This window comes from Bombina bombina, chromosome 9, assembly GCF_027579735.1.
Source record: "Bombina bombina isolate aBomBom1 chromosome 9, aBomBom1.pri, whole genome shotgun sequence".
Taxonomy (NCBI): Eukaryota; Metazoa; Chordata; class Amphibia; order Anura; family Bombinatoridae; genus Bombina; species Bombina bombina.
In genome coordinates this window covers 228,555,528-228,580,634 of record NC_069507.1, presented here as the reverse complement: position 1 = coordinate 228,580,634, position 25,107 = coordinate 228,555,528, and the positions used below count along the sequence as shown (strand labels likewise).

Below are 25,107 nucleotides of genomic sequence, written 5' to 3'. Positions count from 1 at the left end.
TTACACCAGAATACTGATTCCATAACTTACACTGAAGTCTATAACATCAACATTCAAAATGTGACACTTAACTATATTTAATTTGAAAAATGGAAAATTGAACTTTAAAACAAAAAAATGAACGTCAAATGTTGGTTCAACATTCAGGGGTAGATTTAACAAGGGCCGAAAACAGCAGTTATTAAGCAGCGGTCTAAAGAACGTTGCTCCATAACTTGTCTGCTGCCTCTCTGAGGCTGCGGTCTTCAATCTGCTGGATCCTATATGATCGGGCTGATTGACACCCCCCCTGCTAGTGGCCGATTGGCCGCGAATCTGCAGAGGGTGGCATTGAACAAGCAGTTCTAGTGAACTGCTAGTGCAATGATAAATGCAGACAGAGTATGCAGTCGGCATTCAGCGATGTCTGTCGGGCATGATACGCTACAGTGTATCATGTCGGACAAACATTGGTAAATCTACCACTTAGAATGTATAAGACCTAAAACAAATTATACAAATATGCCAAAGCATTCAACCATCCATAATCAAGTTGTTAAAAATAACTGTGTTACTTACTTAGATGCTCGATTATATGATCGACAGTTGGCTTAAAGAGAGCATTCATCGCATCTGGATTCATCCGTAGCATTCCCTGCGAGGACCACTTCACAAAATCCACACTGTAAATGATAACCAAACATTACTAAATAGTCACAGAAGGTTCATTTCCACAATTTAAAGGACATGAAAACCAAACCTTTTCTTTCATGATTCAGATAGAGTTTACAATTTTTAAAAAAGTTTCCAAATTACTTCTATTATTAATTTTGCTTCATTCTCTTGTTATTCTTTGTTGAAGGGCTATCTAGATAGGTAACATGCACATGCCTGAATCACGACATGACAGGAAATAGTGTTGCCATCTAGTACTCTTGCTAATGTATAACACTGTTGCAAAACTGCTACAGACACATGCACACTCCTGAATATACCTTTGTGCTTTTCAAAAAAGGATAACAAGCAAACGAAGAAAATTTGATAATGTTTTATCTCAATCATGAATTAAATATTTTGGCCACTAGCAAGGGGTGTCATTCAGCCAGATCATATAGGATCGGGCGGATTGATGTCCGCGGCATCAGACCAGGCAGACCAGTTATGGAGCAGTGGTCTTTAGACCGCTGCTTCATAACTACTGTTTCCAGTGAGCCTGAAGGTTAGCGCAGAAACAGGGGCATCAATCCATTCGGAGCTTGATAATTCGGCCCCCAAGTGTCTTTTGTGTGATTAAACAGAAGCATTTCTAATGAGCAAACTTTAGCACATGTCACACACACTTTACAAACACCCAGGCCCAGAAACAAATACACTGGCCTCTAGTTATCAAGCCGTGATGCTCAAATACGCTGGAATTCCGCAGCGTATTTGTGGCAAGGCTGATTCGCCTTAGTTATCAAGCCCTAGACACGGGCAAAAGTAGAATCTAGTGACGTAAGCTACGATCCGCCGGACTCAGTCCGACACAGATCGATTCTTACGTCACTCCAGATGTTCCGCACACAAGTTCGGCACTATCTGACTACTTTTGCTAGTTATCAAAAAACTAGCAGGTACGCTTGGCGGATCCCATAGGAATCAATGGGAGTCTGACCATAGCGAAAGTTCATGTTCGCTGCTGCCAGACATCCCATTGATTCCTATGGGAGCTGTTTACACCTAACACCCTAAAATGTACCCCGAGTCTAAACACCCCTAATCTGCCCCCCCTACACCACCGCAACTAAATAAATGTATTACCCCCTAAACCGCCGCTCCCGGACCCCGCCACAACTATAATAAACTTATTACCCCCTAAACCGGCGCTCCCGGAGCCCACCGCCATGCTAATAAACTTATTAACCCCTAAACCGCCACTCCCTGTCCCCGCTGCAACTATAATATATGTATTAACCCCTAATCCGCCACTCCCGGACCCCGCCGCCACCTACATTATACCTAGTAACCCCTATTCTGCCCCCCCTATACCGCCGCCACCTATAATAAATTTATTAACCCCTATCCTGTGGATCCCGTACCTCGCCGCAACTAAATAAATAGTTTAACCCCTAAACCGCCGGTCCCGGACCCCGCCGCAACCTATCTTAAACTTATTAACACCTAATCTGCCCCCCCCCCACACAGTCGCCACCTATAATAAATTTATTAACCCCTATCCTGCCCCCCTACACCGCCGCAACTATAATAAAATTATTAACCCCTAAAGTCTAATACTAACCCTAACACCCCCCTAACTTAAATATTAATTAAATAAATCTAAATAATATTTCTCTTATTAACTAAATTAATCCTTTTTAAAACTAAATACTTACCTTTAAAATAAACCCTAATATAGCTACAATATAAATAATAATTATATTGTAGCTATTTTAGGATTTATTTTTATTTTACAGGCAACTTTCAATTTATTTTAACTAGGTACAATAGCTATTAAATAGTTAAAATAAAGAGAAATTTACCTGTAAAATAAAAATAATGATCGGAACAGCCAATAGAATGCGAGCTCAATCTGATTGGCTGATTGGATCAGTCAATCGGATTGAACTTCAATCTGATTGGCTGATTCAATCAGCCAATCAGATTTTTCCTACCTTAATTCCGATTGGCTGATAGAATCCTATCAGCCAATCGGAATTGAAGGGACGCCATCTTGGATGACGTCCCTTAAAGGAACCTTCATTCGTCGTTAGTCGTCGAGAAGAAGAGGATGGCTCCGCGTCGGCTCGTCTGAAGAGGGCTCTGCTCTGCTCCGGATGGATGAAGATTGAAGACGCCGCTTGGATGAAGACTTCAATTGGATGGAAGACCTCTTCAGCGCCCCTTGGATGATGACTTCAATCGGATGGAAGACTTCTTCAGCGCCCCTTGGATGATGACTTCTGCCACTCCGGATCTCCTCTTCGGTTCCATCGGTGGTCGGCTGGCTGAAGACGGCTAAAGGTAGGATGATCTTCAGGGGGGTAGTGTTAGGTTTATTTAAGGGGGGTTTGGGTTAGAGTAGGGGTATGTGGGTGGTGGGTTGTAATGTTGGGGGGGTTGTATTTTTTTTTTACAGGAAAAAGAGATGTTTTCTTTGGGGCATGCCCCGCAAAAGGCCATTTTAAGGGCTGGTAAGGCAAAAGAGCTGTTTACTTTTTAATGTAGAATAGGATAGGGGCTTTGTTATTTTATTAGGGGGCTTAGATTAGGTGTAAGTAGCTTAAAATTGTTGTAATATTTTTGAAATGTTTGTAACTTATTTTTTTTATTTTTTGTAACTTAGCTTTTTTTATTTTTTGTACTTTAGTTAGTTTATTTAATTGTATTTAATTGTAGTTATTTGTAGGTAATTTATTTAATTAATTTAATGATAGTGTAGTGTTAGGTTTAATTGTAACTTAGGTTAGGATTTATTTTACAGGTAATTTTGTATTTCTTTTAGCTAGGTAGTTATTAAATAGTTAATAACTATTTAATAACTATTCTAACTAGCTAAAATAAATACAAAGTTACCTGTAAAATAAATATAAATCCTAAAATAGCTACAATGTAATTATTAATTGCATTGTAGCTAGCTTAGGGTTTATTTTACAGGTAAGTATTTAGTTTTAAATAGGAATAATTTATTAAAGTATAGTGTAGTGTTAGGTGTAATTGTAACTTAGGTTAGTTTTTATTTTACAGGTAAATTTCTCTTTATTTTAACTAGATAGCTATTAAATAGTTAATAACTATTTAATAGCTATTGTACCTAGTTAAAATAAATTTAAAGTTACCTGTAAAATAAAAATAAATCTTAAGATAGCTACAATATAATTATTATTTATATTGTAGCTATATTAGGGTTTATTTTACATGTAATTATTTAGTTTTAAATATAAATAATTAATTTAATAAGAGTTAAATTTATTTAGATGTATTTAATTAATATTTAAGTTAGGGGGGTGTTAGGGTTAGTGTTAGACTTAGGTTTAGGGGTTAATCATTTTATTACAGTGGCGGCGGTGTAGGGGGGGGCAGGATAGGGGTTAATAAATTTATTATAGGTGGCGGCGGTGTAGGGGGGCAGGATAGGGGTTAATAAATTTATTATAGGTGGCGACGGTGTAGGGGGGGGCAGATTAGGGGTTAATAAGTTTAATATAGGTTGCGGCGGGGTCCGGGAGCGGCGGTTTAGGGGTTAAACTATTTATTTAGGTGCGGCGAGGTCCGGGATCCGTAGGATAGGGGTTAATAAATTTATTATAGGTGGCGGCGGTATAGGGGGGCAGGATAGGGGTTACTAGGTATAATGTAGGTGGCGGCGGTGTCCGGGAGCAGTGGTTTAGGGGTTAATACATTTATTATAGTTGCGGCTGGGTCTAGGAGTGGCGGTTTAGGGGTTACTAACTTTATTTAGTTGCGGGGTGCTCCGGGGGCGCCGGTATAGGGTGTAGAACAGTGTAGTTAGTGTGGGTGCTTAGTGACAGCTTGTCAATAAAGCTGTCAAAAAGCCGAAGAGCAGCGAGATCGGATGAGTGATAACTATCACAGTCCGCTGCTCATCGTACTTGGTGCGCTGCTTTTTGACAGCTTTTTTGATAACTTTGGCGAACGTATTCAGGTCCGCTTCGGCGATGGTAGGCAAGCTTAGGTGGGCGTTTTGGGCCGGTGAAGGCAGGTAAAGTAGACACGTTGATAACTAGAGGCCACTGGATGCTCTGATGTTTAGTATCAGGTTGGACATTATCAAAACATTATCAAACAGGTTAAATCAGAAGTTTTCTAGTTTTAAAAATGATCTTGAATTTGTATGGTTACATAAAATTGCAAGGTTGTACAAAGTAACAAAAGATAATACATATTATTTAATTTTTAGCATTAGTATTTTTTTATAAAATTATAGAATCCTGAGTTTTGTTTTAGAAAAATGTGTAAAAAAGTGGAAATGTGGAGCTTTTTGCTTCCGAGTATTGTTTTAAATATAGCAATCCCCTTTATAAGATGGATGCAGCAAAACAAAAAAAAAAAAAAACATTTGTCTGGATTCCTCACAAAAAGCTCATTGTTTAAATGCAGAAAAACTAAAAAAGAGCTTTAGTATATGGGTGTCATACTCATATATAACATACGCCTACATAAGCACATGGGGTTTTTGGCCGACTTAAGCCCAGATGAGACAGGTGTTATGAATAGTCACCTGCAGGACAACCAAGATTTCCCCCAGCTGTGCAACCCCATAACAAATATAAGAGTCTGACTGTAATGTGTCTTGGTTAATTTATTTATATATTTATTTATTTATGTTACAAGTATATTTTCTTCTCTCATAATCTGATGATTCTACCTACAGTGGTGTTGGAAATGTTTCTATGACAGATGGTAAAGTTTCTGGCTAGCTTGACTGTATCTGTTGTGTATATAAAAAAACATGTTCGTTTTGAATTTTAACTACACATAATTTGCAAGGTACTAACATAATAAAATAACACTTATTTTATTGCTGGCTTTAACATTCACAGCCAATTAAGTAATTACTTTGAAAGAGAATGTAACACATCACTTGTAAAACTGAATGGTAACCCTCCTTAAATTAATTGACCCTTTTGAGATCTTCGCAATTTGCCTCTTTTCCGTCTTAAGCTTTGTTTATATATATATACACTCACCGGACACTTTATTAGGTACACCTGTTCAATTGCTTAGTAACACAAATGGCTAAGTTCAAACCGAGCATCAGAATGGGGAGGAAAGGGGATTTAAGTGACTTTGAACATTGCATGGTTGTTGGTGCCAGACAGGCTGGTCTCAGCATTTCAAAAACTGCTGATCTACTGGCATTTTCACGCACAACCATCTCTAGGGTCTACAGAGAATGGTCCAAAAAAGACAAAATATCCAGTGAGTGGCAGTTGTGTGGACGAAAATGCCTTGTTGATGTCAGAGATCAGAGGAGAATGGGCAGACTGGTTTGAGATGATATAAAGGCACCAGTAACTCAAATAACCACTTGATACAACCAAGGTATGCAGAATACTATCTCTGAATGCACAACAGGTCAAACCTTGAAGCTAATGGGCTACAGCAGCAGAAGACCACACCGGATGCAACTCCTGTCAGATAAGAACAGGAAACTGAGGCTACAATTTGCACAGGCTCACCAAAATTGGACAATAGAAGATTGGAAAAACATTGCCTGGTCTGATGAGTCTTGATTTCAGCTGTGACATTCAGATGGTAAGGTCAGAATTTGGCGTAAACAACATGAAAGCATGGATCCATCCTGCCTTGTATCAACAGTTCTGGCTGGTGGTGGTGGTGTAATGGTGTAGGGGATATTTTCTTGGCAAACTTTGTGCCCCTTAGTACCATTTGAGCATCGTTTAAACTGTCTACCTAAGTATTGTTGCTGACCATGTCCATCTCTTTATGACTACAGTGTACCCATCTTCTCATGGCTACTTCTAGCAGGATAATGCACCATATCACAAAGCTCAAATCATCTCAAACTGGTTTCTTGAACATGACAATGAGTTCACTGTACTCAAATGGCCTCTACAGTCACCAGATCTCAATCCAATAGAGCACCTTTGGGATGAGGTGGAACTGGAGATTCGCATCATGGATGGGCAGCCGACAAATCTGCAGCAACTGCGTGATGCTTTTATGTCAATATAGACCAAAATGTCTGAGGAATGTTTCCAAAACCTTGTTGAATCTATGCCACGAAGAATTAAGGCAATTCTGAAGGCAAAAGGCTATATATAAATATATATATATATATATATATATATATATATATTTACATACACACACAGACACATATGTTTTTATATACCCATCACATTAACAATAAAACTTAAGGAAAAATTGCTTTTCTCAATTGAATTATTGTTAATAATTAAATTGAATTTTTATTATTATCATCATCATCATTAAAAATAATAATAACTAATATTCAGCTAGATTATGAGTTTTGAGCGCTATAGGGATTTTAATGACTGCCAAAAAAATTTCACCTCCCTAAAGCGCTGCTATTACAGGTTTAAAAAAAAGCAGGCTTGTATGGGCGATATGGTGGCATTGAGCTCCATACCGCAACTAAATCAATCGCTGCTTTGACGTGCTCGTGCACAATTTCCCCATAGACATCAATGGGGAGAGCTGGCAAAAAAAAAACCTAACACCTGCGATCGCGGAATGAAAAGCTCTGTAACGCAGCCCCATTGATGTCTATGGGGAAAGAGAAAGTTACGTTTAAACCTAACAGCCTAACATAAACCCAGAGTCTAAACACCCCTAATCTGCTGCCCCCGACATCGCCGCCACCTACATACAGTTATTAACCCCTAATCTGCCACCCCCGATATCGCCGCCACCTACATACAGTTATTAACCCCTAATCTGCCGCCCCAATATTGCTGCCCCCTACATACAGTTATTAACCCCTAATCTGCCACCCCCAATATTGCTGCCACCTACATACAGTTATTAACCCCTAATCTACCACCCCCGATATCGCCGCCACCTACATATAGTTATTAACCCCTAATCTGCCATCCCCAACATCGCCGCCACTTACATAAAACTATTAACCCTAATCTGCCACACCCGATGTTGCCGCCCCTATACTAAAGTTATTAACCCCTAAACCTCTGGCCTCTCACATCACTACCACTAAATAAATCCATTAACCCCTAAATCTAACACTAACCCTAACGTAACCCTAACCCTTACGTAACCCTAACACCCCCTAACTTTAACATAATTAAAATAGAGCTAAACTAAAGTTACAATTATTAACTAAATAATACCTATTTAAAACTAAATACAAACTTACCTGTGAAATAAATCTAAGCTAGCTACAATATAACTAATAGTAATATTGTAGCTAGCTTAGGTTTTATTTTTATTTCACAGGTAAGTTTGTATTTATTTTAACTAGGTAGACTAGTTAGTTAATAGTTATTAATTATTTAATAACTACCTAGTTAAAATAAATACAAACTTACCTGTGAAATAAAACCTAACCTGCCTTACACTAAAACCTAACATTACAAAAAATAAACACTAAAATTACTAAAAATAAAAATAACTAAATTACATAAAAAAACAAACACTAAATTACAAAAATAAGAAACAAATTATCAAAAATAAAAAAGAATTACACCTAATCTAATAGCCCTATAAAAATAAAAAGCCCCCCCAAAATAAAAAAAAACCCTAGCCTACTATAAACTACCAATGGCCCTTAAAAGGGCCTTTTGTGGGGCATTGCTTCAAAGATGAATCGAATATATAGAGGCGCTGATCTTGAATCTCGTGTATATGGACGTACACACTGAAGAAAGAAAAACTTGGCTTGTGATTTGCAGAAGTTAACAACAAATTAATGTGCAGTATACTCACTCCGAAAAATTCAGAGTTCAGCTTCTTCGAAAGGTTTTTCTGTCTCAACTTTCCCAATTTCCACACTGTGTTTGTGTCTGTGGATAATGAAAATTGCACTGCAGGTAATTGAATCTTTTGCTTGATAAAAAGTGCAATATACTCACTCCGATAAATTTCGGAATCCGGCTCCTCAGAACGTATTGTGTAGTTTGAAATTACTTCCAAAAAGGCAGCAAAAATACTTGTTGTGGTAAAAAACAAATATTTATTAAAACATAATAAAATGCTCTTATTTATCTTGGCTCTACGCGTTTCAACGACAGTGTCGTCTTTTTCAAGAGCAGTAAAAACAATTGGAATTGGCACTTCCAATTGTTTTTACTGCTCTTGAAAAAGACGACACTGTCGTTGAAACGCGTAGAGCCAAGATAAATAAGAGCATTTTATTATGTTTTAATAAATATTTGTTTTTTACCACAACAAGTATTTTTGCTGCCTTTTTGGAAGTAATTTCAAACTACACAATACGTTCTGAGGAGCCGGATTCCGAAATTTATCGGAGTGAGTATATTGCACTTTTTATCAAGCAAAAGATTCAATTACCTGCAGTGCAATTTTCATTATCCACAGACACAAACACAGTGTGGAAATTGGGAAAGTTGAGACAGAAAAACCTTTCGAAGAAGCTGAACTCTGAATTTTTCGGAGTGAGTATACTGCACATTAATTTGTTGTTAACTTCTGCAAATCACAAGCCAAGTTTTTCTTTCTTCAGTGTGTACGTCCATATACACGAGATTCAAGATCAGCGCCTCTATATATTCGATTCACTTTCTACTCACAGTCCGGTTGGGAGAGACTGTTAGAGAGCAGCGGTCATTTGAGAGGGGAGTATTGTACTCTATTCTAGTCACCCTGTACATTGTGTTGTTTAACATCTGACATATTTGTATAGTTTTAGATTATTATTGCTTCAAAGATATCAGCTCTTTTACCTGTAAAAAAAATACAAACACCCCCCAACAGTAAAACCCACCACCTCCATAACCAACCCCCCCAAATAAAATAGCTATCTAAAAAAAACTAAGCTCCCCATTGCCCTGAAAAGGGCATTTGTATGGGCATTGCCCTTAAAAGGGCATTTAGCTCTTTTATATGCCCAGACCCTAAACTAAAAAAAAAACACCCAAAAAACCCTTAAAAAAACTAATACTAACCCCCGACAATCCACTTACAGTTCTTGAAGTCCCGCTTGAAGGATCCATCCAGCCGGTGAAGTCCTCATCCATGCGGCAAGAAGTCTTCATCCAGACAGCCTCTTCCATCTTCATCCAGCCGGCGAAGTCCTCATCCAGGCGGCAAGAAGTTTTCATCCAGACGGCATCTTCTATCTTCATCCATCCAGCGCGGAGCGGGTCCATCCTGAAGACATCCGGCGCGAAACATCCTCTTCATACGGTCACCGCCGTAAACTGGAACTTCAATGCAAGTAACGTCATCCAAGATGGCGTCCCTTGCATTCCTATTGGCTGAAAGATTTCAATCAGCCAATAGGATTAGAGCTGCTAAAAACCTTTTGGCTGTTCCAATCAGCCAATAGGATTAGAGCTGCTAAAATCCTATTGGCTGTTCCAATAGGATGAGAATGTCATCTTGGATGACGTCATTTGCATTGAAGTTCCAGTTGACGACGGCGGCGACCGTATGAAGAGGATGCTCCACGCATCCGCCCGGATGAAGAGTTCTTGCTGCATGGATGAAGACTTCGCCGGCTAGATGGATCCTTCAAGCGGGACTTCAAGCACTGTAAGTGGATCGTCGGGGGTTAGTGTTAGGTTTTTTTAAGGGTTTTTTAGGTGGGTTTTATTTTTAGTTTAGGGTCTGGGCAAGTAAAAGAGCTAAATGCCCTTTTAAGGGCAATGCCCATACAAATGCCCTTTTCAGGGCAATTTGAGTGCTTAGGTTTTTTTAGATATTTATTTTATTTGGGGGGTTGGTTGTAGGGGTGGTGGGTTTTACTGTTGGAGGGTGTTTGTATTTATTTTACAGGTAAAAGAGCTGATATCTTTGGGGCAATGCTCACTAAAGGCCATTTAAGGGCAATTGGTAGTTTATTGTAGGCTAGGGTTTTTTATTTTGGGAGGGCTTTTTTATTTTGATAGGGCTATTAGATTAGCTGTAATTTTTTTTATTTTTGATAATATGTTTCTTGTTTTCCCTAATTTAGTTTGTTTGATTGTTTTTGTAATTTAGTTATTTTATTTTTTTTAATTAGATACTTTTTGTAATTTTTAGAGTAGTGTTAGGATTTTTTAATGTGTAGTTTAGTTTAATTTAATTGGTAGTTAGTTTAATTGTAGTTTAATAATTATCTTAGTTTAATTGTTAGTTTAAAATCAATTTATTTAATTTGACAGGTAAGTTAATTTAATTTAAGATAGGGAAATTGGTATTTTAATATAAAGTTAGGGGGGGCGTTAGATTTAGGGGTTAATAGTTTATTTTAGTACATTTCGTTGGGGGGCTTTCGGTTTAGGGTTTAATAGTTTATTTTAGTATATTTCGTTGTGGAGGACTTGCGGTTTAGGGGTTAATAGGTTTATTATAGCGGCGGTGTGGGCAGATGTCAGATTAGGGGTTAATTATATTTAAATAGTGTTTGTAATGCGGGAGGGTGGCGGTTTAGGGGTTAATAGGTTTAATATAGTGGTGACGATGTCGTGGAGTGGCGGAATAGGGGTGAATACATTTTAATTATGGCAGCGATGTCCGGAGAGGCAGATTAGGGTTTAATAAATGTATTATAGTGTGTGCAATGCGGGAGTGTACTTTTTAGCACTTTAGTTATGAGTTTTATGGTACAGCTTTGTAATGTAAAACTCATAACTACTGACTTTAGATGGCGGTACGGATCTTGTGGTTATAGAGTGTACCGCTCACTTTTTGGCCTCCCAGGCAAACTCGTAATACCGACGCTATGGGAGTCCCATTGAAAAAGGACTTTTTTAAAAGTGCGGTACTGACGTTGCGTGACTGGCTAAAAGGTGTACGGTACACCTATACCTACAAGACTTGTAATAGCAGCGTTAAGGAAAATGAAGCGCTATGGGCCATAACGATGCTATTTGACTCATAACGCAAAACTCATAATCTAGCTGTATATTAGTGCATAATTTAACTAGTCTACCTAGTTAAAATAAATACAAACTTACCTGTGAAATAAAAATAAAACCTAAGCTAACTACAATGTAACTATTAGTTATAGTGTAGCTAGCTTAGGTTTTATTTTACAGGTAAGTACGTATTTAGTTTTAAATAGGATATATTTAGATAATAATTGTAAGGTTTATTTAGCTTTATTTTAATTATATTTAAGTTAGGGGTTGTTAGTGTTAGGGTTAGACTTAGGGTTATGCTTAGGGTTAGGTTTAGGGATTAATATATTTATTTAGTGTTAGTGATGTTGGAGGCCAGAGGTTTAGGGGTTAATAACTTTAGCATAGTGGCGGTTACATTGGGGGCGCCAGATTAGCGGCTAATATTTTTATTTAGGTGCCAGTGATGTTAAGGGCGGCAGATTAGGGGTTAATAACTATGTAGGTTGCAGCAATGTTGGGGGCAGCAGATTAGTGGTGTTTAGACGTGGTTTTTATGTTAGGGTGTTAGGTTTAAACATAACGTTTTCTTTCCCCATAGACATCAATGGGGCTGCGTTATGGAGCTTTTGTTTCTGCGATCGCAGGTTAGACTTTTTTTTTTGCCGGCTCTCCCCATTGATGTCTATGGGGAAATCGTACACGAGCACGTCAAAGCAGCGCTTGAATTTCGATACAGTATGGAGCTCAATGCCACCATATCGCCCGCACAAGCCTGCTTTTTGTAAACCTGTAATAGCAGCGCTATAGGGAGGTGAAATAACGTCGCTTTTGTGGCGGTCGTTAATTTCCCTATAGCACTGAAAACTCATAATCTAGCTGATAGTTACTTACTGGCTACATTTCATTATCAGTCAATATTTAAGCACTCAAAGGTAAAATTGACTTGCTCTTTATAAATAACTAAATAAATATGTTTTATACATGATGTGGCGGTAACTTTCCATATTTTCAATGAGTTCCACTAAACTTTTTTATTTAAATATTTTGGGGGGGGGGGGGGGGTTAAAGCAATGAAGCATATCCCAGGACTACAATACATTTTTTTTCATATTGTATCCCAAACATTAATTCTTGTAGCCAATATTTAAGAATGTTGTCTTGTACTATAATAGGTTGCATCATTTAATTTCTGGTAGTCATATAATACAGCTTGTTAAACACTATACTGTCTATCTCTCTGTCTGTGCCTGGATCAAGTTTAGCTAAACATATTAATTACATTTTTGTTAGTATATGAATGTACTTACTTGCTTTTGCGTAATGCATGTTCCACACTATGTCCCCGAAACTTCTTATAATAATCAATGAATGAGAAAGGCAACGTGATGTTTAGTGGATTGGTCCTGTCTGGGGCTGCTGCTCGTTTTCGAGACTCAAAGGCAATCATTAGGTCAACCCATGCAGCTGGACGCTTGAGTTTAAACTGGTCAATGAAGTCCTCTCCAAAGATTTTACAAAGAAGTTTCTCAAACTCATAGTCAACACCAAGGGAGCCATATGGTCCACCTTAATATCAAGAGAGTTTTAACAGAAATATTTTAATGAACAGTGTAAACTACTATATCATGGTTAAGAGTTTGTATTTATGTATGAGTAAATTGTACAAATACCACATTTTTCTGGAAGAATATTTTATGCAGTCACAAATGAAAATTCTCACTATCCTTTTTTAAATTGATTACAAGTTTCAAGGTGTGATATGGCCTATATTTGTATTTTTTATTAAACCATAACAAATAATTGTGTTTTTTTTATTAAATTGTGAATTAAAAATGTGCAAAAACTCAACCAAAAAATATCATGTAAACAAAATTAGATTTGAAAAGTCCAACAATAATGTGAAAAGTGACTGAAAAATTGTTTTCTGAGGTGTTTGCGAACCCTTGTCAGGATATAGGAGGTGTTACAGTGCAACAGGGAGAAATTAGAACATAAATTGTTTATAGTTATTGATTAACAGTAGTAGTGAGATGAGACATAGACAGACAGTGTGCAAATTTACCTGATGCCTTGTATAGTTCTTTCAAATGTCCTTCTGGTAACCTTATCTGATGAACAGTCAAATCTACTGTGCCCCCTCCACAGTCAACAACTACATATCGATCACCTGTAAACCCAACACACAAAAACACATATGGAGAAGGTTTTGTTTGGCTAGTACAACCCTTTGCTCAACTGATAATGGTAATTTATTTAATTGTAGTGTAGTGTTAGGTGTTAGTGTAACTTAGGTTAGGTTTTATTTTACAGGTAAATTTGTATTTATTTTAGCTAGGTAGTTATTAAATAGTTAATAACTATTTAATAACTATTGTACCTAGTTAAAATAAATACAAAGTTGCCTGTAAAATAAAAATAAACCCTAAGAAAGCTACAATGCAACTATTAGTTATATTGTAGCTAGCTTAGGGTTTATTTTATAGGTAAGTATTTAGTTTTAAATAGGAATAATGTAGTTAATGATATCAATTTTATTTAGATTTATTTAAATTATATTTAAGTTAGGGGTGTTAGGGTTAGGGTTAGACTTAGGTTTAGGGGTTAATAAATATAATATAGTGGCGGCGACGTTGGTGGCGGCAGATTAGGGGTTAATAAATGTAGGTAGGTGGCGGCGATGTTGGGGGCAGCAGATTAGGGGTTAATAACAATAATTTAGGTTGTGGCGATGTCCGGAGTGGAAGATTAGGAGTTAATAAGTATAATGTAGGTGGCGGCAATGTTAGGGGCGGCAGATAAGGGGTTAATAATATTTAACTAGTGTTTGCAAGGCGGGAGTGCGGCGGTTTAAGGGTTCATATGTTTATTATAGTGGCGGCGTTGTCCGGAGCGGCAGATTAGGGGTTAAAAATTGTATTATAGTGTTTGCGATGCGGGAGGGCCTCGGTTTAGAGGTTAATAGGTAGTATATGGGTGTAAGTGTACTTTTTAGCACTTTAGTTATGAGTTTTATGGTACAGCGTTGTAGTGTAAAACTCATAACTACTGACTTTAGAATGCGTTAGGAATCTTGGAGGAAGAGGCTGTACCACTCACTTTTTGGCCTCCCAGGACAGACTCTTAATACCGACGCTATGGAAGTCCCATAGAAAAAAGGGTTTACGAAGTTTACGTAAGTCGGTTTGCGGTAAGGCCAAAAAAGTGTGCAGTACACCTATACCTGCAAGACTCGTAATACCAGTGGGCGTAAAAAAGCAGCGTTAGGACCTTAACACTCAACTCGTAATCTAGCCGTTAATGTTTTAAAAAGTACACCTTTGGCTTTCATTCATTTAGTATGAAATGGAGCGGGACATGGTTTTCCATTGTTCATGAATGTCATGGTACAGTCCATTAAATAGCATAAAAATTTGTGTAATCACATATGTGAATTTTAAAGAGACATAATATAGTTTCTCAGGACTGCAATAGAAATAATTAGTTGGTATTATACAATAAAAAAAATCAAAATAACAAACGGCTAGATTTAGAGTTTTGTCGGTAAGGACCCACGTAGCTAACGCTGGCTTTTTTCTGGCCGCACCATAAAAATAACTCTGGTATTGAGAGTCCACATAAAGGCTGCGTTAGGCTCCAAAAAAGGAGCGTAGAGCATTTTTAACGCAGCTTCAACTCTCGATACCAGAGTTGCTTACGCAAGCGGCCAGCCTTAAAAACGTGCTCGTGCACGATTCCCTCATAGAAAACAATGGGGCTGTTTGAGCTGTAAAAAAACCTAACACCTGCAAAAAAGCCGCGTTCAGCTCCTAACGCAGCCCCATTGTTTGCTATGCGGAAACACTTCCTACGTCTGCACCTAACACTCTAACATGTACCCCGAGTCTAAACACCCCTAACCTTACACTTATTAACCCCTATTCTGCCGCCCCCACTATCGCTGACCCCTGCATATTATTATTAACCCCTAATCTGCCGCTCCGTAAACCGCCGCTACTTACATTATCCCTATGTACCCCTAATCTGCTGCCCTAACATCGCCGACCCCTATATTATATTTATTAACCCCTAATCTGCCCCCCACAACGTCGCCTCCACCTGCCTACACTTATTAACCCCTAATCTGCCGAGCGGACCTGAGCGATACTATAATAAAGTTATTAACCCCTAATCCGCCTCACTAACCCTATAATAAATAGTATTAACCCCTAATCTGCCCTCCCTAACATCGCTGACACCTAACTTCAATTATTAACCCCTAATCTGCCGACTGGAGCTCACCGCTATTCTAATAAATGTATTAACCCCTAAAGCTAAGTCTAACCCTAACACTAACACCCCCCTAAGTTAAATATAATTTACATCTAACGAAATTAATCATCTCTTATTAAATAAATTATTCCTATTTAAAGCTAAATACTTACCTGTAAAATAAATCCTAATATAGCTACAATATAAATTATTATTACATTATAGCTATTTTAGGATTAATATTTATTTTACAGGCAACTTTGTAATTATTTTAACCATGTACAATAGCTATTAAATAGTTAAGAACTATTTAATAGTTACCTAGTTAAAATAATTACAAAATTACCTGTAAAATAAATCCTAACCTAAGTTACAATTAAACCTAACACTATACTATCATTAAATTAATTAAATAAAATACCTACAATTACCTACAATTAAACCTAACACTACACTATCAATAAATAAATTAAATACAATTCCTACAAATAACTACAATGAAATAAACTAACTAAAGTACAAAAAATAAAAAAGAACTAAGTTACAAAAAATAAAAAAATATTTACAAACATAAGAAAAATATTACAACAATTTTAAACTAATTACACCTACTCTAAGCCCCCTAATAAAATAACAAAGACCCCCAAAATAAAAAATGCCCTACCCTATTCTAAATTACTAAAGTTCAAAGCTCTTTTACCTTACCAGCCCTGAACAGGGCCCTTTGCGGGGCATGCCCCAAGAAGTTCAGCTCTTTTGCCTGTAAAAAAAAACATACAATACCCCCCCCCCAACATTACAACCCACCACCCACATTCCCCTAATCTAACCCGAACCCCCCTTAAATAAACCTAACACTAAGCCCCTGAAGATCATCCTACCTTGTCTTCACCTCACCAGGTATCACCGATCCGTCCTGGCTCCAAAATCTTCATCCAACCCAAGCGGGGGCTGGCGATCCATCATCCGGTGGCTGAAGAGGTCCAGAAGAGGCTCCAAAGTCTTCATCCTATCTGGGAAGAAGAGGCGATCCGGACCGGCAACCATCTTGATCCAAGCGGCATCTTCTATCTTCATCCGATGACGACCGGCTCCATCCTGAAGACCTCCACCGCGGACCCATCTTCTTCCGGCGACGTCCAACTGAAGAATGACGGTTCCTTTAAGGGACGTCATCCAAGATGGCGTCCCTCGAATTCCGATTGGCTGATAGGATTCTATCAGCCAATCGGAAATAAGGTAGGAATATTCTGATTGGCTGATGGAATCAGCCAATCAGAATCAAGTTCAATCCGATTGGCTGATCCAATCAGCCAATCAGATTGAGCTCGCATTCTATTGGCTGTTCCGATCAGCCAATAGAATGTGAGCTCAATCTGATTGGCTGATTGGATTAGCCAATCAGATTTTTCCTACCTTAATTCCGATTGGCTAATAGAATCCTATCAGCCAATCGGAATTCGAGGGACACCATCTTGGATGACGTCCCTTAAAGGAACCTTCATTCTTCAGTTGGACGTCGCCGGAAGAAGATGGGTCCGCGGTGGAGGTCTTCAGGATGGAGCCGGTCGTCATCGGATGAAGATAGAAGATGCCGCTTGGATCAAGATGGTTGCCGGTCCGGATCGCCTCTTCTTCCCGGATAGGATGAAGACTTTGGAGCCTCTTCTGGACCTCTTCAGCCACCGGATGATGGATCGCCAGCCCCCGCTTGGGTTGGATGAAGATTTTGGAGCCAGGACGGATCGGTGATACCTGGTGAGGTGAAGACAAGGTAGGATGATCTTCAGGGGCTTAGTGTTAGGTTTATTTAAGGGGGGTTTGGGTTAGATTAGGGGTATGTGGGTGGTGGGTTGTAATGTTGGGGGGGGTATTGTATGTTTTTTTTTACAGGCAAAAGAGCTGAACTTCTTGGGGCATGCCCCGCAAAGGGCCCTGTTCAGGGCTGGTAAGGTAAAAGAGCTTTGAACTTTAGTAATTTAGAATAGGGTAGGGCATTTTTTATTTTGGGTGTCTTTGTTATTTTATTAGGGGGCTTAGAGTAGGTGTAATTAGTTTAAAATTGTTGTAATATTTTTCTTATGTTTGTAAATATTTTTTTATTTTTTGTAACTTAGTTCTTTTTTATTTTTTGTACTTTAGTTAGTTTATTTCATTGTAGTTATTTGTAGGAATTGTATTTAATTTATTTATTGATAGTGTAGTGTTAGGTTTAATTGTAGGTAATTGTAGGTATTTTATTTAATTAATTTAATGATAGTATAGTGTTAGGTTTAATTGTAACTTAGGTTAGGATTTATTTTACAGGTAATTTTGTAATTATTTTAACTAGGTAACTATTAAATAGTTCTTAACTATTTAATAGCTATTGTACATGGTTAAAATAATTACAAAGTTGCCTGTAAAATAAATATTAATCCTAAAATAGCTATAATATAATTATAATTTATATTGTAGCTATATTAGGATTTATTTTACAGGTAAGTATTTAGCTTTAAATAGGAATAATTTATTTAATAAGAGATAATTAATTTCGTTAGATGTAAATTATATTTAACTTAGGGGGGTGTTAGTGTTAGGGTTAGACTTAGCTTTAGGGGTTAATACATTTATTAGAATAGCGGTGAGCTCCGGTCGGCAGATTAGGGGTTAATAATTGAAGTTAGGTGTCGGCGATGTTAGGGAGGGCAGGTTAGGGGTTAATACTATTTATTATAGGGTTAGTGAGGCGGATTAGGGGTTAATAACTTTATTATAGTAGCGGTGCGGTCCGCTCGGCAGATTAGGGGTTAATAAGTGTAGGCAGGTGGAGGCGACGTTGAGGGGGGCAGATTAGGGGTTAATAAATATAATTACCCTGTCTTTGGATTGACACACTGGTAACATTACCCTCTAAGGAGATCATACTGGTAACAATATCACCCACGGATCAGCTCCATTTTGGGAACACTGCTATTAAGCACTTTATAATAGACTTTTTAGTTATATATGCTGCTACAAATTCTGTTTAGTTATATATGCTGCTAATAATTCTGTTTAGAATTTTAGAATTTTAGATAGCCACTCAATTATAATTGCAGATTTTAATATTGTAGATTTTATATATGTATTTAGATTAACTCATCGCACATTCTTTAGGTCATATAGATTGTTTTATATATATATATATATATATATATATAACAATCTTTTACTGATGCCGGCATCTTTTTTAGGAGTTATTTGTTAGAATCTATTTTAATATGTATTTTACATTGTTATAATAAATATTGATTCATTTGAACACATATATTCAATCCCCTTTTTTGGCAATTTAGATACGCTAATTTTAATTGGATCTTTTTTACTATATATATTTATATCAACTTATTTTTATCCACGTTCTTTTCACTTTTTATTCATACCACTGATGTACTATCTCATATGAGTTTTTATCAGATATTTTGGCTCTCAGCTACTCGTTAGCGCTATCCCTCTCTCACACTTTCTTCTGTTAATAAATATAATATAGGGGTCGGCGGTGTTAGGGGCAGCAGATTAGGGGTACATAAGGATAACGTAGTTGGCGGTTGGCAGATTAGGGGTTAAAAAAATTTAATCGAGTTGCGGCGATGTGGGGGGACCTCGGTTTAGGGGTACATAGGTAGTTTATGGGTGTCAGTGTACTTTAGAGTACAGTAGTTAAGAGCTTTATAAACCGGCGTTAGCCCAGAAAGCTCTTAACTACTGACTTTTTTCCTGCGGCTGGAGTTTTGTCGTTAGATGTCTAACACTCACTTCAGACACGACTCTAAATACCGGAGTTATAAAAATCCCATTGAAAAGATAGGATACGCAATTTACGTAAGGGGATCTGCGGTATGGAAAAGTCGCGGCTGAAAAGTGAGCGTTAGACCCTTTTTTGAGTGACTCCAAATACCGGAGGTAGCCTAAAACCAACGTTAGGAGCCTCTAACGCTGGTTTTCACGGCTAACGCCAAACTCCAAATCTAGGCCAAAATTTCTCAAAGGTAATTTTAAACGCACTTAAGGCTAAATTATGAGTGGAGTGCAAATATGCTCTCCCGCGAGTGCTTTATCTGCGCTCACCTTTTTTTACAATCGTGTGCCCAGCTGCACACGTATTAAAGTAAATCTTTTGTGCTCTCTGGCTTGCATACTCGCACAGAAAAAAAGACTTAGCTAAGTTGCGAATGCAGGATCGTATTCCCCCATAGACTTTAATGGAGCCTAGTTTTGAACAAAAAAAAATGACAGCCGCCAGTGCAGGATTGCAATGAGATATATGTATGTATTTCTATACATATGAATATCTGTATTTATATGTGTATATATGTCTATCAATATATTTGTATAGAAATACATGCATATATATTTATATACATAATACCCCGGTAGTGTATTTATACCAAACAAAGAAACAAGTACATATACAGTGCAAACTGCAATAGAAATTGCACACTAGTTCGAGTTAACAAAAATAGGTGATAAAAGTCACTATGTATACACTTTTCAAAACTTCACAGAGATACTTCACAGAAATACTGGAAACAAAAATGTTCAATTCTCTTAATTCAGTTCTTAGCTGGTAGTAGTTTAACAGAAATACTCACAAGAAATAACCTCAATCCTATGAGGTAAGGTAAGCATCTCAAGGGAGGAAATTCATCTCCACAACGGCTGCCTTCAATGAGTATGAAAGGAACGGCCAGCTTCCTGCTTTAATCCCTGATAGGTGGCGCTATGATTTATTCTCTTCGTAGTTTGTGTGGTCTAGCAGTTCCTTTAGCGGGGTGGTGTACAGCCTCCTCCAGCTTCCGGTGCTGCTGAGTCCTTGTCCGCAATAACCCAGTGGATCCAGGAAGAGCCTTGGTGTTCCTCCGCATCTGCCGGACAGTGCCTCGGATGGTAGATGCCTTATGCTGTCTTTGGTCACAGTGAGAATTCTGGAAGGACCTGGATAGCGGCTCGGATAGGAGTTGCGTCTGTGCTGGTGACCTCAGTACAGCGGTCAGCTGATGACTTGTTGAGTCCAGGTACTTAAAGTCTGGAGTTGAGAAACACTGCTCTAGTATATACCTGGCAAAAGGGAGCCGACTCCGGGCATACTTTTTGTGCTACTTTCAATTCACTCCCATGATTTGAATAGTTGAGGTGATAGCCCTCTGATTGGACTCAAGAAGTCATCAGCTGAGGCCTGTACTGACATCACTAGCAAAGACAACTCCCAATGAGATGCTCCCCAGCAAACATGGAGGAACAACCTGGGTCCTTCCTGGATTCCCACTGTAACCGCAGATGGCATAAGGCACCTACCATCCGAGGCACTTTCCGACAGGTGCAGAGGAACACCAGGGCTCTTCCTGGATCCATTGGGTCATCACGGACGAGTCCGCAGCACCGGAAGCTGGAGGAGGCTGTACACCACCCCGCTAAAGGAACTGCTAGACCACACAAACTACGAAGTGAATACATCCCTGCGATACCTATCATGGATTAAAGCAGGAAGCTGGGCGTTCCTTTCATACTCATTGAAGGCAGCCATTGTGGAGATGAATTTCCTCCCTTGAGATGCTTACCTTACCTACTTACTAGTGTCAAAACGTGGTTTAGAAAGGAGCGCCAAATCTTGGCGAGGTCTGGTGCGGTATAGGTGTGAAAATATGGTATTCTGTCTGAGAAATTGTATAGCGCTATAGCTCAGCTACAATTATGGTAGTTGTGCTGTATAGATGTGTAGGTTTTGATATCTAGATATAAGATCTAAGAGTGGCACAGTTGATACATAAAAGCATTTAATACATATTAAACATATAAAACAAGGGTGTCGTTTAAAATATATTTTAACAGAACGGCAAGAAATAATGTGTAAAAACACATAAACACATAAATATCTATAAAAACACGCGTGTTTTGCTTTTTAGCTGTATGTATAATGTCTCATAAAATTCGTCTCATATATAGTTGTGTTGGCATAAATCTGAAAATAATAAACAATAAAAAATAATAAAAAACAATGAAAAGTAAATAATGTCCAATAATCCCTTCTCAAAGTTAAGAGATATATAAAAAAAAAGGTTAAGTAGTGTCCAAAAATCCCTTCTCAAAGTTAAGAGATATAAATAGATTTTCACATGTGTATCCAAAAAATAAACTGTCCAAATTTAAGTGTTGTCCAAAAACGTGGTATAAATGAATAGTGCAAATCCAGCAGATTCAAAAGTTCTATTAAAAAAGCTTTGCAAAAAACATTTCAAAGAGACATTTAAAAAACATCAAAATGAAGGTAGAAAAAAAGGTCTATCAAAATATGGTGACAAAGAATAATCCGTGAAGTCAATCCAAAATAGTGATAAAAATAAGTCCAAAAAAGATGTAAAATATCCAAAAGATAAAAAACAAAAAATAAATGATTAGTATGTGCACAAACTAGTGAGAGTGATCCCAAAAAGGGGGCTTATGTGGAGGGGTTATGTTTCCATGTAGAAAAATTATTTGCTGTATAAAAAGAAAAAAGAAAAAAGAAAAATAAGCAAAAATACAAAAATATAAATAAAAATAATCCTAGGGAATCTTCAAACCCTGAAAATAAAAGATAATAACAATAGTGTAATACTGTATTATAATTCAACAATCAAGGAATAAATAGCTCACCATAGCTCTGTCAACGCGTTTCGGCCCTCAAGAGAGGCCTTTATCAAGACTATAGTATGGTGTGGGTGAGCTGAGGACTTTATACCTTTCTCTAACCAATCAAATTGCATTGAAATTGCGCCAAATTTTTGCGCCAAAATTTCGCGCCAAAATTTCGCGCCAAAAATGTGGTACCGGAAGTGTTGAGCCGGAAGTGCTCATCTGTATAAAAAAAAAAAAAAAAAAAAAAAAGTTCACATTTGTCTCTGTATCATTTAGATAAGGCTTTTATTTAGAGTTTGTCTATGTTTATTAAACATTGTCTATGTTGTTCCTAATGTGTTTATTCGTGTTATGTGCCTTAGTAGTTAGCTGTGGGGTCAAATGTTATGGTTTGCCGGTGTTTTTTTTAACCGGAAATGGCCGCTGAGATGTAAACATCCGGTTAAGCTATATCGGATGTTATGGGTGAGGCGGAAGTGGTATTTACTCTGTACCAATCAGATCCGGAGGGGCAGAAAGCAGTTATCCCACATGTAGAGCCAGTTTTACAACTTGGCATGAAATATATGACAAAATACCGGTACGTTTCTGAACCGGAAGTAGCCGGAAAAAGTAAGATACTTTAACATCCGGTAAGATTGAGCCGGATGTTGCACCTTACCGGTCATGGTTAAACCGGAAGTGGTGTGTATCCTAGCCTATTCAAATTCAAAGGGACAAAAAGTGTTAACCTTGGTATTTGTCTAGTGAACAAAATCAATGTAGGGATCACGGTACAGAGAGTGTATATTGTAAAATACACAGTTTATATATATTGGAAAATATATATATATATCGAAAAATACATAATCTAATAAATAGAGATCTAAAAACCTTAAAGGAACTTTTGGAAACTTTCAAAAAACTTTTTAGGATAAAAATATAAAAGATATGTAGTATAAAGAAAAACTTTTTTACAATGCATCTATGATTGGTTAGAAAATCTATAGAAGGAGTACATTTGTATCAACCTGTATTCTCTTTTTGTCATGTGCAATATTGGGTATTGGAAGTCTTATTTTCTATCTAAATGTGCCTGGTATAAAAATTAGTTAACCATGTGCGCACTATGATAGGAGTTTTTTGAAATCTGATGTGGATATGAAGGAAACTTGTCTCATACAAGTATATGAATGTATTTATGTAGATTGTGAGATCAATGGGTACTTTTATCGATCTAATTGATTAGTTGTCTTTTGGGGAATTGTGAATTTAAATTTGTTATGAGGTGTAATCATGTTGTTGGTATTGGGATTATGTTACCTCTATACACATTTTAAATTGTGTTTATATTCTTATGAAGAGTCAGGCTTCGGTTACTTTCTAACTTATTCTGTTAGATATTTCCCAGATGGAGAGGTTGCTAAGTCAAGTGTCTCTTATGCTGTTGACATATTATGGGATCATATCTTGTTAATATTATTGGCATCTCATATGCTGTTGACATATTAGGGGATCATATCTTGTTAATGTTATTGGCATCTCTATAGTCTCTCTGTATGTGTAATAAGGTTTGTTGGAACTCATCTTATGGCTATTTGAGTAGAGCAATAAAAATAAAGATGATTAGATTGGCTTTAGAGATCCTAATATAGATCTTTGTGTGGATCTATGCAGGACATCTTCATTAGATATATTTTGTTCTTGTCGTGTCATATATTGACCTCGTTATGTTTTCTTTATTGTTTTCCTTCTGTATGAGGGCAGCAGTGTTTTCCGAATAGATATTCAGAAGTCAAATTTATGTGTGTTTCAAGCTTAAAAGATGTGAGAGGTCTTCCTTGTTGTTCAGACCCTTCGGGTTGAGACAATCCAGCTCAAATATCCATCTGGATTCCGCGATTAGGAGCTTCTTTTCATAGTTGCCTCCCCTCCAATTAGGCTTTACTATCTGGATACCATAGAAGTTTAGATCCTTGATGTTTCCTTTGTGTTTAATAGAAAAGTGTCTATACAGTGCGGTGTCTGTGCTGCCATGTTCAATCTGTAGCACATGTTCCCGTATTCTGTCTTTTAGGCATCTCGAGGTTTGTCCGACGTATTGTAGTCCACATTTGCATTGTATTATGTAAATTACCCCCTTGCTGCTGCATCTGATCAGATCCTTTATTTCATGTTTGATACTGGAGTTGTGCGGTGAAAAGTTTTTGATTTTCAAGCCTCTCTTACACGCCTTGCAGCTCGGGCATGGGAAAAAACCTTTTATGGGTTTCCCGGATATATCTCTCGTCTGAGGTGTTGTTGGGCGTGGAATGCTAGGAGATAGAATGTTCTTAAGGTTATCTGATTTTCTATAGATAAATTTCGGTCTGTTGATGAGTGTTTCGCCAATTGTGTCGTCATCCTTCAGTAGATGCCAGTGCTTTTCTATTATTTTCTCGATGGTTCTCCTGTTTTCGCTGTACTGCGTGATAAAGGCAACCTCTATGGAGTCGGTGTTCATGTCTCTCCTAATTCTCTTGTCTTTATACTTGAGAAGTTCCTTGCGATCCTTTTGCCTGACTTCTTCTATATCTTTGTGGAGTTTTTCCTCTTCATATCCTCTCTCAAGAAAGCGTTTTTTCAGTTCTTCCGCCTGGGTTTCCCATAAAATGGGGTCCGAACAGTTCTTTTTCAATCTTAGTAACTGTCCCTTTGGTATATTCTCCTTCCATTTGAAATGATGGCAGCTGTCCCTGTGGACATAGTTGTTACAATC

At 37.6% G+C, this 25,107-nt stretch overlaps 1 protein-coding gene across 1 annotated transcript in view; it reads right to left on the bottom strand.

Annotated features, from left to right (window-relative positions):
- The window catches only part of HSPA12A (heat shock protein family A (Hsp70) member 12A), a 124,916-nt gene that overhangs the window by 6,185 nt on the left and 93,624 nt on the right, over window positions 1-25,107 (bottom strand). Inside the window, 3 exon segments of the mRNA XM_053692983.1 lie at window positions 559-662; window positions 12,794-13,052; window positions 13,549-13,653. Of these exon segments, the coding sequence (XP_053548958.1) occupies window positions 559-662; window positions 12,794-13,052; window positions 13,549-13,653 (468 nt within the window).